This window comes from Notamacropus eugenii, chromosome 2, assembly GCF_028372415.1.
Source record: "Notamacropus eugenii isolate mMacEug1 chromosome 2, mMacEug1.pri_v2, whole genome shotgun sequence".
Classification (NCBI taxonomy): Eukaryota; Metazoa; Chordata; class Mammalia; order Diprotodontia; family Macropodidae; genus Notamacropus; species Notamacropus eugenii.
The window spans coordinates 27,846,428-27,862,863 of record NC_092873.1 but is presented as its reverse complement, the minus strand read 5'-3'; the positions used below and the strand labels follow the sequence as shown (position 1 = coordinate 27,862,863).

Here is a 16,436-nt window from a genome sequence, read left to right as displayed (position 1 = left end):
GAAAAACAGGGATAGACTTGCGTAGAGTAGTGAAGTACAAAATGGGCAGGCAGGAGAACATTCAAAGTAGAGTTCTTCTGAGTATTATACGTAGTCAGATCAGTTACCAAGGACCTATGAAGGAAAGATGTGATCCACCTGCAGAGAAAGAAATGATACATGGAAGTATTCATAGTATGGTTTTATATGTATTTATCAATCTGTGTCAGGGTGTGGGGTGGGGAGGAAGGGATAGAACAAAGAGAAGCCAAGCTAGGAGGGAAGGTGGCAAGTGCTGAATGCCTTCCACAGAGCAGCCTGAACTTTCTTTGAGGCAGTAAGGAGCCCCTGAAGACTTGGAAGCAGAGGAGGGAGCAGAAGTAGCCTTCCAGGTAGTGGTAGGGAGGACAGGAGAAGAGATAGAAAAATGGGGTGGAGAACAAGGTAGGTAGTCATGAGTGGGCCGGGGTGCCTGAAGACATGTGCATGAAGGGGATGCTGAGAGGGTCTGCAAAGCCCCGATGGCAGTGGTCGGGTCTTATGAGGTCGATGACCCTTTTCAGATGCAGCAAAAGGGCAGGTGTTTGATAGGGGGCTACTCTCCGGGGGCCTCAACATCAGGATCCAGGGAAAAAGGGAACAGTTCCTAAAAAGACCTTGAAAAGATCCGTTAACCTGGGCCCTCCTTTGGGATAGGTGTATCCCAGGTGCCCAAGATCCCGTCGGCAGCAGAGGCAGGAAAGGACCCCCTTCCCCCACAGGACCCATCTCCAGTGGGGCTCAAGCTGTTGCCTCTGCTGTGCTCTGTTGATGGCCAAAGACAGTGACAAGGAAGGGCTGGAGGGCCTGGATGGGGAGAGATTGCAGTGTGAGCAGGGAAGTCAGCCCCAGGGCTCTCTGCCCAGCCAAGGCCAGACACCTCAAGAACTCACAGTCAGCCTGGGGTGCTGCTGAGAGCATCCACCTGGGTACAGGGTAGGACAGTGCATAAGGGGCAAGAGCAGAGACTGTCACAGTCAGGCCTAGGCTGGCCTTCGATGCCCCTGCTTCCCTGGGGGGGCACTGCACCCAAAGGAGGCGAGCCCTCGGATATTCTCTGTTGGAATTTGTCCTCAGGTAGAGTCCCACACTGGCTGTGTTGGGTGACTGGGGGGTGGGGCAGGTTCTGGGTGTCCGGCCCAGGGCTTCTCAGGAGGCTATCTCCCCTCCCTTTGCTTGGTGCTGACACGCTGCCCCCTCTCCCCACAGGAGATGAAGGAGAAAGCCCAGAGCTTTTCTTCCGAGATCAGACAGATTGATCTGGACATCAACCGTACATTTCGCAATCATATCATGTTTCGGGACCGCTATGGAGTAAAGTGAGTGATCCTGGGGTCGGGCAGAGTGTCTGAGGCTGGATCAGAGAGAGAGGGCCGGCTTTGGCCCCAGCTAGGGTCCTCCTGCCACCCTCTGCTCCCCATGCCCTGACTGCTTGGGGCTGGGCCACCCCACCACCACCCCTTCCCTGAAGTGTCCTCTCTCCGTGGGCTGTGGTCTCAGTATCCGCTGCCTTCCTCTGACAGCCAGGTGTCAGTGAGGACAGACTTGGAAGCCCAGAGGGTGGGCTAGGGGGAGATTCCCTTGGTCCCGAGTGGCCACTGTGTTCTAGGCTGCCCAGAGTGGTCAGAGATCCTCCTTTCTCCCCAGGCAGCAAGCCCTGTTCCATGTCCTGTCTGCATACTCTGTCTACAACACGGTGAGATTCTGAGGAGCTTCTGCCTGTGGGCAGATGGATGGGCATGAGTGTGTGCTGCAGGATAGGTAGGAGGAGTACTAGGTCAGCCCGGTTGGCCCAAGTCTTAACCAGCTGGGGTAGGCCGGGCCTGCTGGCTTTTCTCTAGCATCGTGTTAGCCCCTCGGCCTCCGGAGGCAGCCTGCCTCCCAAGAGGCTCCGTTGGCCCCCTGCCCAGGCCCTGGGAGTTCAGGGTGGACCCCTGCCTCAGTCCAAGCAGCCCCTGGGGATCACATCCTGTGAGTCCTGGGGGAGATGCACACAGGTGGCCAAGTCCAGACCTAGCCTCGCACACTCAAGACTTAGCTCAAGACCTCACTCGGAGGTGTCTTCCCAGCCAGAGAGCCTGGGGAGGGGGAGATGTCACTATACACCCCAAGTCATCTGTGTGTCTGTGTGTCGGGGTGGTGGGGTGCCCCCTGCAGGAGGTTAGCTATTGCCAGGGCATGAGTCAGATCGCTGCCATCCTGCTGATGTACCTGAATGAAGAGGAAGCCTTCTGGGCTCTGGCCCAGCTGCTGGCCAACCAGAGGCACGCGATGCATGGTGAGCACCTGACCCCACCCCCGCTCCTCCCCAGGGGTGGCAGAGGGGGACGGATCCCCAGTCCCATACCTGCTGGAAATTGAGCCAGGAAGTCACACCCCACCACCACCACCCACCTCCCTTTCCCTAGCTTCCCCGTAGCTCAGAGGCCAAGGCAGGTTAGGAATTAGCTCCATGCTCCAGATGAGAGCACTGAGGCTGCAGGGGGTCTGGCCAGAACCTTCCATCTGCTAGAGGGGCCACACCTGAGCCCAACACAGCAGGCATCACCTGAGATGGTGTCCCCCCAGAGGGACATGCCCAGGGGCTCAGTCCCAGAGGCACCCCACTCACTCTGGGGAAGCCCATCCCTGCTTGGCCAGGGGGTGAACCCGAGGTGGCTCCTGGGCTTTCTCCCCAGGCTGCTGCTGAGCCCTTTGCCCTGGGCGGGCTCCCCACAGGCTTCTTCATGCCTGGATTCCCCAAGCTTCAGCGCTTCCAAGACCATCATGAGCAGATCCTCGGGAAAGCCCTGCCCAAGCTGAAGAAACACATGGTGAGCTCAGCAGCATTGAGCACAGGGTGGCAGCACACCTGGGCACAGGGGAGCTGCCTGCTAGCTGGGGTAAAGATGACCCTGCCATCTCCACTGTCTCCCTTCAGGACAAAGAACAGATGTCCACAGGCATTTATACCACAAAGTGGTTCCTGCAATGTTTCATTGACCGGGTGAGAACCTCAGGTCAGCCCAGGCCTTCTCTGGGCTCTGGGCTCTGCTGGGCATGGTGTTGCCTTCTTGGGGCACCCTCTCAGCTTGGCCTCTCCTCCACAGACCCCATTCACCCTCACCCTGCGCCTGTGGGATGTGTACATCTTGGAGGGCGAGCGAGTTCTCACTGCCATGGCCTATACAGTTCTCAAGCTGCACAGGAGTAAGGGCCGGGCCCAGACTTGAGGTGGGGGGAAAGGATGGATTTTCAGGGGGGCAAAAGGGAGATGAGAGAACCAAGCCCAGGCTCTGGCCAGGAGCAGAGCAAAGGGGGCCTCTGGGCAGGGGGCTCACCGCCTGGCCCCCCACCCCACTCTTGGATCTCCAGAACGTCTGCTGAAGATGGCCCTGGAGGATCTCAGAGAATTTCTGCAGGAGAAGTTGGCTGGCCCCTGGCCCCAAGAAGATGATGCCGTATTGGATCATTTGCAAGCGTCCATGGCTGAACTGCGCAGAATGAAATGCGAACTGCCCCCCCCAGGTGGGCTCTGGGCTGGGACACAGGGAGGGGAAGAGGCCAAAACCAGGCTGTCAGGGCCCATGTAGAAGATGGCCTAGTGGGGCCAAGGGCGGGCCAGGTGGGACCAGGGGGAGGCCAGGTGGGACCAGGAGCAGGCCGGGTGGGGCCAGCTGGGACCAGGGGCAGACCAGGTGGGGCCAGGAAGGATAGTGGTAGGCAGATTACAGGCATGAATGTACACAAATACTAGACAAGGTAGTTTGGAGGCTTTCCTCTCTCTGGGCCTCAGTTTCCTTTCCTATACGATCAGAAGCCCATCTGTCAGGGACTGGGTCTAAATGTCTACTCTCTTGTTTTCCTTGAAGCCAAACTGGAAGAGTTCCCCAAGAAGCCTCTGGGAATGGAGTTCTCCCTGGGCCCGGTGATCAATGGGCGCAGCAAGGCAGCTCCGACTGGGAGCCCCCACGTGAGCCCGTTGCTGCCCACTCAGCAGACTGCACTCTCAGGAGATGGGCCCTCTCCCCAGCCGCTAGGCAGTCTAGAATGGACACTCCCTCAGGACAGCCAGGGCCTGGACAAGGCCTGCCCAAGGCCCACACCTCCACCCTTCTCACCCCCAGGCCTGGACCACAGTGCCCCAACGTCCCCTGAAGAGGGCATCCCCTCAGAGCTAGATGCAGCCCTGTTCCCTCCTCCCCCATCCCCTGAAGAGCTGCTGCCTCTGGAAAGTGTCCCCGATGAGAATGCCTATCCAGATTGCCCTCCCCCTCCCCCTCCTCCTCCCAGCACTTCAGAGCAGCTTGGTCTGCTTGCCCCAGGGCCCAGCAGTTGGCCCCCTCCCAGCAGTTGGCACCCCCAACACTGTAATATTCCCAAGGAGGCTGAGGGGCTGGGGCCAGGCAGTATCCACACTGCCCAAAGCAGCTTCTCACCCAGGCACTGGGCCAGCATGCCCAGCCTCGACATTCCTGGGCCCTGCTCAGCATCTCTGGGCACAAGCCCCTGTGGCCTCTGCAGGGCCCAGGTTGGCAAGGACTCAGGACTGGGAGCCCATGGTGCTTCAGTGGGGAGGAGCTGGCCCCTCGCCGTCCCCAGGTCACCCCAGGGTCTCCCCATGAGGAGGCCATATCCAGACAGGGCTTACCCCTGGGCCATCTGAAGGGATGCTGTGCACCCTGGGCCTCACAGACCCTGGATGGGAGGCAAGGGGGCTTGGAGATGCAGGGCAGGGCTGCAGGGCCCCAAACCCGCCCAGAGAGGCCAAGGCTCTCTGCCAGAGGGCGCACTACACTGGGTCTGTCAGAGAACAAGATCCAAATTGGACAGAAATGGTACGAACCGAGGGCAGACGTATCAGTAAAGGCGTTTACACCAAGCACCCTTTGACTGCCTGCGGTGTTCCTTATTCCTGAAGCCTCCTCCGGGGGCAGCAGAGGGCAGCTCCGGCCCCGCCCAGCTCGGGGCAGGCCTCCCCCACCCCCAGCTCAGAGCCCCTGGCCCAGCCCAATGGGCTAGAGCGCTCCGCCCCTCCCTCACAGGCCGGGCTGGGGCCCCCGACAGCCACAGCAAGGTCAAGAGCATCCAATAATTTACTGAAATGAGCCCGGTGGGTCGGGCAGAGGGGCAGGGGAGGCAGAGGAAGCAGCTTGGGGCCGGGGAGTTGGAGACAGTCCGTGCAAAAAGCCTGCGGGGGGATCAGAGGCGCCATCTGGCCCTCCCGGCAGGACCAGGAACTCCAGCAGCAGCAGCAGCAGCAGCAGCAGCGCCGAGGGGCGGCCGCCGCTGTCTTCCTTCCTTCCTTCCAACCGACTGTCCGTCAGTGTGTCCACCATGGTCCATCCGTCCCTCCGTCCGTCGGCTCCTCCATCCCTCACTCGGGTCCTGCACCTCCAAACCCCCAGCCTGGGCGGGGACCAGAAGGCCAACTCAGGGTCCAGCCGACGGGATGGGGGAAGGAAAGGAGGGGGGGTCCCTGCTCTCAGCCCCGCCCGCGACCTCCCCCCTCCCCAGGCCTCACCTCCACCCCGCGGTCAGGAGATCACACACTTGCAGTTCAGACACCCCGGGCCGCTCTCGTCCGGGGGATTCAGCTTCCGCAGTTTGTGCTGCCGGATTTCCCGCACCAGTGTGTAGAAAGCATCCTCCACCCCCTGCGGAGAGGGGCAGCTCAGCCAGAGCCTGGGTGTGCCCTGGCCTCGGGCTGGCCTCCGAGGGAGCCGCTCTGGGGCCCTGAGGCCATACAGCCTCAGGCTTCCCTCGGAGGGAGCTCATCCAGGGCCTAGGTTCTTCCCAGACTCCAGCTTCTTTTGGACCCAGGGTCACCTTGGACATGGGCTCATGTCAGATCAGGGTTCATCTTGGACCCAGACCTCCCAAGGATCCCCCAGGTCCACTTCAGATAGGAGCTCACATCCAACCAGGGCCTACCTAGCCCAAACTGTGCCACACAAGGGCTCACCTCTTCACTACCCAGACTCCCTGCTGTTCTGGGGCCTTGTACTCAGCTACTCAGCTTTTTTGGGTCTCTCCATGCTGGGGAGAGGCCTCCAGCTTGGCCTCTGTACCCCCACCCCCACAGCGGGCAGCTGGGACAGTAGGTGGGAGGCCTTCACCTGGCGAGTTTTGGCCGAAGTCTCAATGTAGGGGATCCCATAACTTCGGGCCAGTTCCTGTGCCTGGCGTGTCTCCACTGTCCGGGCTGGCAGGTCACATTTGTTCCCCACCAACACCATGGGCACATCATCCGAGTCCTTCACCCGCTTAATCTGCTCCCTGCATGGGAGGAGAGAAGCAGGAGCTGGCCAGTGGGGCAGGGCAGGGCTGGCAGGGCCGGTGGAGGGTGGGGTGGGGGCTCACCTGTACTGGTGAATGTCTTCGAAGGACTTGGTGTTGTTAATGGCAAAGACACAGAGGAAGCCCTCCCCGGTGCGCATGTACTGATCTCTCATGGCGCTGTACTCCTCCTGGCCTGCAGTGTCCAAGATGTCAAGCAGACAGGTCTCTCCATCAATGACCACTTGCTTCCTGTATGAGTCCTGGAGTGGGGGGAGTTAAGGCAGAACCCCAGGTCTCAGCTCCCTCCCTGCTAGGGAGTTCCTGGGGAAAGCTTCTGGGAGCCTGCTTCTGGTGATGGGAGTGATTCTGAAGGGGATGGGGTTGGGGGAGGGGGACCTGGGGTGTAAGTGTATGTGTTCCTGGGGCGGGGTGTGGGGGGTGAGCATTCAGGTTCCTGGGTGTGTGTGTGTGTGTGTGTGTGTGTGTGTGTGTGTGTGTGTGTGTGTGTGTGTGTGTGTGCGCGCGTGTGTGTGCATGCGCGCACGCACCATCTGGGGTCCTGGCTGGGGAGGGCAGCATCCAGGATCCTGTGAGTGTATGCGAAGTCAAGGGTCCTGGGGTATGTGTAAGGGGGAGGGTGCCATCCAGGGTCCTAGGTCAGGGGTAGGGAGCCGTCCAGGGTCCTGGGTATGTGTAGGGGGGAGGGTGCCATCCAGGGTCCTAGGTCAGGGGTAGGGAGCCGTCCAGGGTCCTGGGTATGTGTTGGGTAAGGGGTCAGCATCCAGGGCCCTGGGGGAGGGGGGGAAGGAGGGTGCTGTCCAGGGTCCTGTGAGCATGTGTATGCGAAGTCCACGGTCCTGAGGTATGTGTTGGAGGGGGACATCCTCCAGGGTCCTGGGTGGGGGAAGCTGTCCAGGGTTCTGGGTATGTGTTGGGGGGCGCACCATCCAGGGTCCTGGGTCCAGGGTGTGTGGGGGGAGGGCGCCCTCCAGGGTCCTGGGGCGGGGGTGTGGAGCCGTACAGGGTCCTAGGGGCCTGGGGGGGAGGGCGCCGTCCAGACTCCTGGGTCCTGGGGCGGGGGGCGTGGGGGCGCGCTTACCTCGATCGTGGGATCATACTCGTCCACGAAGTGATTCTGAATGAGCTGAATGGTGAGCGCGCTCTTGCCCACGCCCCCCGCACCCACGACCACCAGCTTGTATTCGGTCATCCTGGCCAGGAGCCTGCGGGGAAGCTGCGCTGTCTCAGGGGCCCCCAAGGCCGGCCCCCCAGGCCTGCCCAGGCCCCCGAGCGTGGGGGAGGGGGAGCTCCCAGGTGGGGGCCCCGCCCCCGGCAGCCCCTCCCCCTGCAGCCCCTCCCCCAGCCCCTCCCGGCCCGGGCCAGGTCCCCCCCTCTCACGGCACGCGCACCCCCAGACACGGACACGCCCCGGGACAACCCCCCCAGCCCCCGCGTTCGGATGACGGGCAAGTTTGTAGGCTGCCCGCCCCGCATTCCCCCGCACCCCTTTCCCCAGGCCGCACCCCGCCCCCGCCCGTGCCCCTGCCCCAGAAGGGGAAAGCCAAGGCCACGGCCACGGCCACGGCATGCGCTCCGGGAGGCCCGAGCCCCCAACCTCCCCGCTGAGGGGGCACCGTCCCCACCCCAATAACCCCCCCACACACACACACACTCCCCACCCCCCGCCGCCCCCTCCCCTCTGCCCTCCGTCCCGCTCCGCTCGCCGGGACCCCCCCTAGGCTCACCGGGCTCACTGCCTCCTCCGCCGTCTCCTTCTGCTCCGCCACTGCTGCCCCCCCGGGCCGGGGGCTCCGGGCCGGGGGCTCCGGAGGGGGCTCGGGGGGCTCCGGGGCTGGGGCTGGGGCCGGGCCGGGCGGCTCACTCCGCGCATGGGCTCCTGGCGGCCCGGGGCGCGGGCGCGCGCGGCGGGCGGGGGCGCGGCGAGCGGCGGCGCGCGCCTCGGCCCCGCCCCACCGCGCACGCGCACGCACACGTACGAGGACATTCCTCGGCCCCGCCCACCCTTTCTAGCCGTCTGCAAGGTCTCACCGCCGTCGACGCTCTCTGAGCGGCTCTGACTATTGGCTGAGCCTCCTGCCCATCACGTCCTGGAGCCAGCCCTACTTCCCGTTGGAGAAGTAAGTTGACCATCAGAGTCTAGTTTCTTATTGGCTGAAGCGCCTGCTTCAACCCGATCAGTGGCCGGAGCGGCCTTCTAGGCACCGCCCACTCCGGGATCCTTTTCGGTATTGGCTGGGAGGTGAGAAGGGGAGAGCATTCCAGGCAGAGGGAACTGCCGGGGCAAAGGCGGGGCGACGGGAGCTGGAACTTCTTGCGGCACTGCAGTAGGCTAGTTTGGGCCGGTCGCGCGGCATACTCTGAGGAAGCTCAAAGAGAGGAGCGGTGACCCTGGGCAATGGGGAGCCAGGGATGGAATGACTGTTGGGCAGCTCCCTAGATAGAGGGCCCCTGCGGCTGGTGGGCCAGCCTGTGCCCTCGAAGCGTGTGCTGGCCCGGGTCTGCCTGTGCCTGCGAGGAGGGCTGAGCCTTCATCCCGACACCGCGGGGCCTGGGGCTCCCACCAGGATGGTCAGGGAGCAGCAGGTCAGCGCAGGGTCCGAAAGACACCTCCCTGACCCCACCTGGGCGCTGCCGCTCCCTGCACCCAAGTGGTCCCTGCCCGAGCCTAGGCAGGAGGTCAGGGAAGGCTTCCTCTGTGTAGAAGGAGGGACTGCATTCCAGGAGTGGGGCACAGCCAGAGAAAATGCTAGGGTCGGGAGATTGAGTGGCACATTCAAGGGCCAGCCCGACAGCCAGCGTCTGTATGCAAGAGCACAGAAAATGAGGGGAAGCAGCCACATTGGCCCTGGAGGTAATAGGGAACCACAGGAATTTGTGGGCAGGGGGAGCAGGGAGATTGAGATGGTCAGAGCAGCAGATGATCTCCCCACTACCAGCAGGTGGTTACGATAGGCTAGGAGTGAGGGGACGGGTCTGCCCAGGACCGCAAAGGAAGAGTTCTCAGACCCACACTGAGAGACCGGAACAGGAGTCAAGGGCAGGCAGAGTGGACCGCGAAGTGGGACTGCGCACTGGGCAAACACCCGCTCCGGGACTTTGACCAGGGAGCAGAGCAGACCTCGAGTTTCAGGTACGGCCAAGTCTACAACCTGCAGCAGAATGAGTAATCAGGGCAGGCAGCCCAGATGAATAGGAGCTTCCATTTCTGCCACTCTGGACCTGGAAAGCCTTCCACCTGGCTGGCCCTGGCCGAGTCCAGTAGCAGTTTACTGGAACTTGAACATGGAGTAAGCCCACAGTTATGTGGCTAAGACCTAAACCGACCTCTGGAACTGGCGAAACTCAAACCAAGACGACAGGGATTAGCCTTCACAAACTCAAATAGAAATACAACAAACATTTCTTTACCTTGCCAAGCACTGGGAACACAAATAAAAAAACCCAAAGTCTCTGCCCTCAAGGAACTTATGATTTAACGGGGCATGAAAGGAAATGGGAAAGTAGAATGGGGTGGGGGTGGGGGAACATGATGACAGAATCCGAAGAGTACAGCTGTTGGAAGATGAAGAGTCAGACTTCTGAGCCCTCTTTTAAATGGAGATTTTGGGTGGAGTTTTTTGCTCTGCCCTCCAAGCCTCCAGTCCAAGGCAACTGAGGTTCTTAATGAGATGTGAATATCCAAGTTGATGAAATCTCCTTGAGTTTGATGGTTCGGGGAGGGAAGGGAGGAGGAAGGAATAACTAGTGCCATCTGAATCCAAAGGGAGATAATCCTGCATCAGACCACTTTAGGAGCAAAGCAGGACCTAAGAGGACCGAACGTGGCTCAGCCCTTAACCAGAAGCAGAGCCTGACCCTTACATGAAGTTTAGAATCAGGAAGTAAGGGTGGAAGAATGAGTAAACAGAAAAAGAATCCTACCATAAAAAAGCTATTATGATGACAAGGATACTCAACATAAACCCAAAAGGAGAGAATGACTCCAAAAACATCTACAAACTGAACTTCAAAGAATAGCACAGCTTGGACACAAGTTCAATGAGAATTTCTGGAACAGATGAAGCAGGAGTTTAAAAAAAAAAAACTAAAACGCCATTTTATAAATTAAATGAGAATTAGAGTAAATAATCAAAAAATAAAAGAGGGGAATAGGGGAGAAAATTGAAAATGAATGAGAGCCACAGAAGAAAGAATTGGAGAGAAAATTAACAGCTTAGAACAAGAGGCATAAAACCTTACCCAAGTAACAGACTCCTACAAAAATTATAATGTACCAAATAGAAGTTAATGGTTTCTGTTTAAGGACAAGAAATATTAAAGTCAAAAGACTGGGGGGAAAAGTGGAAGAAACTACAGTGAACCTCATTAAAAAAAAAAAAGCAAAAATGACCTGGGGGAACATAAAAGGTCAGGGAGAGACAATTTAAGAATCATTGCACTACTTATTTCAAGAAATAAAAGAAAACTTCTCACATCTTTTAGAATCAGTGGGCAAAATAGAAATAGAAGGAAGTTACTTCCTGAAAGAAATCTCAAAATGAAAATTCCCAGGAACATTGTAAACAAGGGGCGGAGCCAAGATGGCGGAGTAGAAAGACACATGGACGCTAGCTCTGAACCCACAGCCCATAAAATATCTGTAAAGAAGAACTCCCAACAAATTCTGGAGCAGCAGAAGCCACAGAACAACAGAGTGGATGAGATTTCTGTTCCAGAGAGCCCTGGAAACCTCTTGCAAAAGGTCCGTCGTGCCCTGGACCCAGAGCCAAGCCCAGCCCTGCCTTGGCCCTGCGGGCACCAAAAGAAGCAGATCCGAGCAGGCTTCAGGGATGGAATCTCCAGCGGCCACGCAGGTCCCTCCACCCACAGGCCCCAAAGGTTGGTGAGAAGGTCTTCTCGGCTTGCCGAGAGGGGAGTGGGGTCCCCCCATAACTCAGGTGCCCTCGGGAGGCAGCAGCAGAGGCAGGAGCAGACCAGGGCTCCCCAAGCAGGCAGGAGCTTGGATCCATTGTTGAAAGTCTCCCCATAAACCTCCTGAGGGAACTGAGCCCGTGTGGCGGCCCTGCCCCCACCTGAGCACCTGAACTTGATCTCACACTGAATAGCAGCCCCGCCCCCGCCAAAAGCCCTGAGGCTGGGAAGCAGCATTTGAATCTCAGACCCCAAGTGCTGGCTGGGCAGATCTGGAGGCAAAGTGGGTGTGAAGAGAATACTCAGAAGTCAAGTCACTGGCTGGGAAAATGCCCAGAAAAGGGAAAAAAAAATAAGACTATAGAAGGTTACTTTCTTGGTGAACAGGTATTTCCTTCCTTCCTGTCTGATGAGGAAGAACAATGCTTACCATCAGGGAAAGACACAGCAGTCAAGGCTTCTGTATCCCAGCCCACCCAATGGGCTCAGGCCATGGAAGAGCTCAAAAAGGATTTTGAAAATCAAGTTAGAGAGGTGGAGGAAAAACTGGGAAGAGAAATGAGAGAGATGAAAGAAAAGCATGAAAAGCAGGTTAAAAATGCTGAAGAAAATAACACCTTGAAAAATAGGCTAACTCAACTGGCAAAAGAGGTTCAAAAAGCCAATGAGGAGAAGAATGCTTTCAAAAGCAGAATTAGCCAAATGGAAAAGGAGGTTCAAAAACTCACTGAAGAAAATAGTTCTTTCAACATTAGAATGGAACAGATGGAGGCTAATGACTTTATGAGAAACCAAGAAATCACAAAACAAAACCAAAAGAATGAAAAAATGGAAGATAATGTGAAATATCTCATTGTAAAATCAACTGACCTGGAAAATAGATCCAGGAGAGACAATTTAAAAATTATGGGCCTACCTGAAAGCCATGATCAAAAAAAGAGCCTAGACATCATCTTTCATGAAATTATCTAGGAAAACCGCCCTGAGATTCTAGAACCAGAGGGCAAAATAAGTATTCAAGGAATCCACAGATCACCACCTGAAAGAGATCCAAAAAGAGAAACTCCTAGGAACATTGTGGCCAAATTCCAGAGTTCCCAGGTCAAGGAGAAAATATTGCAAGCAGCTAGAAAGAAACAATTCAAGTACTGTGGAAATACAATCAGGATAACACAAGATATAGCAGCTTCTACATTAAGGGATCAAAGGGCATGGAAGAGGATATTCCAGAAGTCAAAGGAACTGGAACTAAAACCAAGAATCACCTAGCCAGCAAAACTGAGTATAATACTTCAGGGGAAAAATTGGTCTTTCAATGAAATAGAGGACTTTCAAGCATTCTTGATGAAAAGACCAGAGCTGAAAAGAAAATTTGACTTTCAAACACAAGAATGAAGAGAAGCATGAAAAGGTAAACAGCAAAGAGAAGTCATAAGGGACTTACTAAAGTTGAACTCTTTACATTCCTACATGGAAAGACAATATTTGTAACTCTTCAAACTTTTAATTATCTGGGTACTGGGTGGGATTACACACATGCACACGCACACACACATAGAGACTGAGTGCACAGATGGGATGGGATCATATCTTAAAAAAATGAAATCAAGCAGTGAGAGAGAAATATATTGGGAGGAGAAAGGGAGAAATGGAATGGGGCAAATTATCTCTCATAAAAGAGGCAAGCAAAAGACTTTTTAGTGGAGGGAAAAAGAGGGGAGGTGAGAGAAAAACATGGTTTACTCTCATCACATTCCACTAAAGGAAGGAATAAAATGCCCACTCATTTGGGTATGAAAACCTATCTTACAATACAGAAAAAGTGGGGGATAAGGGAATAAGCAGGGTGGGGGGATGATGGAAGGGAGGGCATGGGGAGGAGGGAGCAATTTGAGTTACTCATGGGGAGGGACAGGATCAAAAGAGAGAATAGAAGTAATGGGGGACAGCATAGGATGGAGGGAAATATAGTTAGTCTTATACAACATGACTATTATGGAAGTCATTTGCAAAACTACACAGATATAGCCTATATTGAATTGCTTGCCTTCCAAAGGGAAGGGTTGAGGAGGGAGGGAGGAAGAGAAGTTGGAACTCAAAGTATTAGGAGCAACTGTCGAGTACTGTTCTTGCCACTAGGAAACAAGAAATACAGGTAAAGGGGTATAGAAAGTTATTTGGCCCTACAGGACAAAGGAGAAGATGGAGACAAGAGCAGAGAGGGATGATGGAAGAGAGGGCAGATTGGTGATAGGGGCAATTAGAATGCTCGATGTTTTGGGGTGGGGGAGGGGACAAAAGGGGAGAAAATTTGGAACCCAAAATTTTGTGAAAATGAATGTTAAAAGTTAAATAAAAAAATAAATTTTAAAAAAAGAGAAAAATTAAAAAAAAAAAACATTGTAAACAAAATCCTGACCTTCCAAGTCAAAGAAAAGACAATGTAAGTACCCAGGAAGAAAGAACTCAAGTCCCAAGGGAACTCAATCAGCATCACACAAGATTTAGAAGCCACCACTAGTAAGAAGTGGAGAGCTTGAAATATAATATTTCAGAACTCAAATATTTTTCAGAAAAGATATAGGCTTACAGCTGAGAATTACTCAGCAAAACCGAGTGTAGTCCTAAAAGGATGCAACCAAAGCAGCTCTTAAGGGAAAATTTGTACCTTTCATCAAGAAAATAGAGAAAGAAAAGATCAACAAATTGGTCAAGAAACTCAAAAACAAAAAACCAACAAATTTAGGAATCCCATTTAAATACCAAAATAGAACTACTGAAAATCCTTTCTTTTCTAGCAGATTATATTCTATTACATTCTCACTCTCTCATTTGTCTTCAACATCTCTTTGTCTTCTGGCTGCTTCTCTATTGCCTGCAAACACACCCTGGTCTCTTCCCTTTCTCAAAAGCCCTACAACTAATTTGTCCATCCCTACTGCATATGATCCCATATCTCTCTTCCCTTTTGTGTCTGAGCTGCTTGAGAAGCCTACCTACAATTGGTGCTTCTGCTTTTTCTCCTCTCACTTGCATACTTTTGATAGTGTGGCTTCAGACTTTATCGTTCATCCAAAACTATTTCTAAAGTTACCAGTGATCTCTTAATGTTTAAATCTTGTGACAGTTTTCATCCTTCTTGACCTCTCTGTAGTATTTGACCCTATCTTCCTTGACACTCTCTTCTCTCCAGGTTTTCAGGATACAAAGATCTTGTGGTCCTCCTCCCAACTTATCTGACTGCTCCTTTTCGGTCTTCCTTGCTGGATCTTCACTCAGGCTATACCCACTAATAAGAATAAAAATAAGGTTTTCAAAGTATTGTGATATGTTTTCTCATTTGATTTACAACTTTGTGAAATTTTTGTGGGGTCCTTGTGAGAGGCTATTATCACTAATTTATAGGTAAACCATTTTGCTTCAGTTTCCTCGTCTGTAAAATGGAAATTATATTAGCATTTATCTCACAGAGTTTTTGATTCACAATTTTGTGAAATTTTTGTGAGGTCCTTGTGAGAAGCTGTTATCAATTTGCAGATAAACTACTCTCTGCCTCAGTTTTCTCATCTGTAAAATGGAGATGTTATTAGCATTTATCGCACAGAATTATTGTGAAGATCAAATGAAATAGTCTGTAAAGTGCTTTGCAAACCGTCACGTGCCATATAAATAAATGCTCATTTTCACCATCATCACTAAAGCTTAACTCTGACCTTATCATCTCTTCCTCATTCAATCAATTACCAAGGTTCCCTCTTCTCTTACCTCTAAGATCAAATTGAAAATACTTCACTCGGATTAGAAACCCTTCCTGACCACTTTTCCAGTACTCTTAGCCTTTACTGCCCACCACATGCTCTGCAGTTGGCATTCTTGATGTTCCTTTTTTCCTCATCTTTTATCTCCTAACATTCTTGGCTTCCTTCAAGTGCCCAGTTTAATCCCGCCTTTTACAGGAAGCCTTTTCCATCCCCCTTTATGCTAGTGCCTCCCCTCTGTTAATCTGCTCTAATTTTCCCTGTATGCGTTTTGTTTCATATAATGGTTTGCATGGTCTCCTCCAATAGACTGTGAACTCCTTGAAGGCAGGAGCTAATTTGTCGCCTTTCTTTGCTTGCTGGGCACTTAACACAGTATCTGGCACATAGTAAACACTTAATAGCTTGTTTATGGACTCACTGACAAAAGCAAAGAAGAGATTAAAGAAATTTAAGGTAAACAAATCCTTTAATTAATACCTAAAACTGGCAATTGGGGGGGGGGGGGAGGAAAAATAAAATAGATAAGTCATTATCTGATTTGATTTTTTTAAAGAGGAAAACGAAATTACCAGTATCAAAAATGAAGAAAGACAAATTCATAATAAAGAAAAGCAAATGAAATTATTAGATGCCTCCCCCAATTATATAACAATAAAACTGACAATCTCAATAAACCGGATGAGCATTTACAAAAAATGTAAAATGCCTAGATATGGAACAAGAAATAAAGAACTTAAATAACCTAATATGGAGTGGGAGAGTGGAAAGAATTGAACAAACCTTAAATGAGCTTCAAAATTAAAAACAAACCTTAGGACTACCTGGGCTTACAAGTTAATTCTGTCAAATGTTTAAAGAGCAATGAATTCCAAATACTACATAACTGTTTGAAAAAATAGGAAAAGAAAAGGTCCTACCAGAACACTTCTATCACACAAGTATGGCCTCAATATGTAAAGCAGGGAGAGTCAAAACAGAAAGAAAACTATAGACCAGCATCCCTAATGAATATTTGACCAAAATTTTAAAAACGTTTTATTTTTCCAATTACATGTAAAAAAGTTGTAAACATACATTTAAAAAAAAATTTTGAGTTCCGTATTCTCTCCCTCTTCTTTCTCTCCCTCCTCATTGAGAAGGATTATACATGTGTAGTAGTCATGTGAAAGAAAGACTCCCTCCCCCCCCAAAAAGAAAACTCAAGAAAAATAAAGGAAGTTAAAAATATGTATGCTTTGATCTGCATTCAGACTTCATCAGTTCTTTCTCTGAAGGGGGATAGAACTTTTCACTCTAAGTCCTTCAGAATTGTCTTGGGTCATTGTATTGCTCAGAATAGCTAAATCATTCATAGTTGATTATCATGCAATACTGTTATTGTGTGCAATGTTCTCCTGGTTCTGCTCCCTTCACTTTGCATCAGTTGATGTAAGTCTTTTCAGGTTTTTCTAAAACCATCCTGCT

General features: G+C 52.8%; 2 protein-coding genes across 5 annotated transcripts in view; one reads left to right on the top strand and one right to left on the bottom strand.

Annotated features, from left to right (window-relative positions):
* The window catches only part of LOC140524776 (USP6 N-terminal-like protein), a 29,379-nt gene extending 24,499 nt beyond the window's left edge, over positions 1-4,880 (top strand). For 3 of the 4 annotated variants that reach the window (XM_072639552.1, XM_072639551.1, XM_072639554.1), the window contains 8 exons: positions 1,228-1,337; positions 1,666-1,714; positions 2,176-2,296; positions 2,737-2,831; positions 2,939-3,004; positions 3,108-3,207; positions 3,373-3,525; positions 3,870-4,880. In XM_072639552.1, coding sequence (XP_072495653.1) covers positions 1,228-1,337; positions 1,666-1,714; positions 2,176-2,296; positions 2,737-2,831; positions 2,939-3,004; positions 3,108-3,207; positions 3,373-3,525; positions 3,870-4,663 — 1,488 coding nt within the window. In that variant the 3' untranslated portion in view covers positions 4,664-4,880. The remainder of the gene's footprint in view (positions 1-1,227; positions 1,338-1,665; positions 1,715-2,175; positions 2,297-2,736; positions 2,832-2,938; positions 3,005-3,107; positions 3,208-3,372; positions 3,526-3,869) is intronic. The other variant, XM_072639553.1, reaches the window with a different exon arrangement.
* A 195-nt stretch (positions 4,881-5,075) lies between these two features.
* HRAS (HRas proto-oncogene, GTPase) lies at positions 5,076-8,195 on the bottom strand. Its single transcript, XM_072639555.1, has 6 exons — positions 8,025-8,195; positions 7,379-7,502; positions 6,361-6,539; positions 6,117-6,276; positions 5,522-5,654; positions 5,076-5,406 (listed from the first exon to the last, which is right to left on the bottom strand). Exons 2-5 carry the CDS (start codon positions 7,487-7,489, stop codon positions 5,535-5,537), a joined length of 570 nt encoding a protein of 189 aa, XP_072495656.1. The 5' UTR covers positions 7,490-7,502; positions 8,025-8,195; the 3' UTR covers positions 5,076-5,406; positions 5,522-5,534.
* Between the last annotated feature and the right edge of the window lie 8,241 nt (positions 8,196-16,436).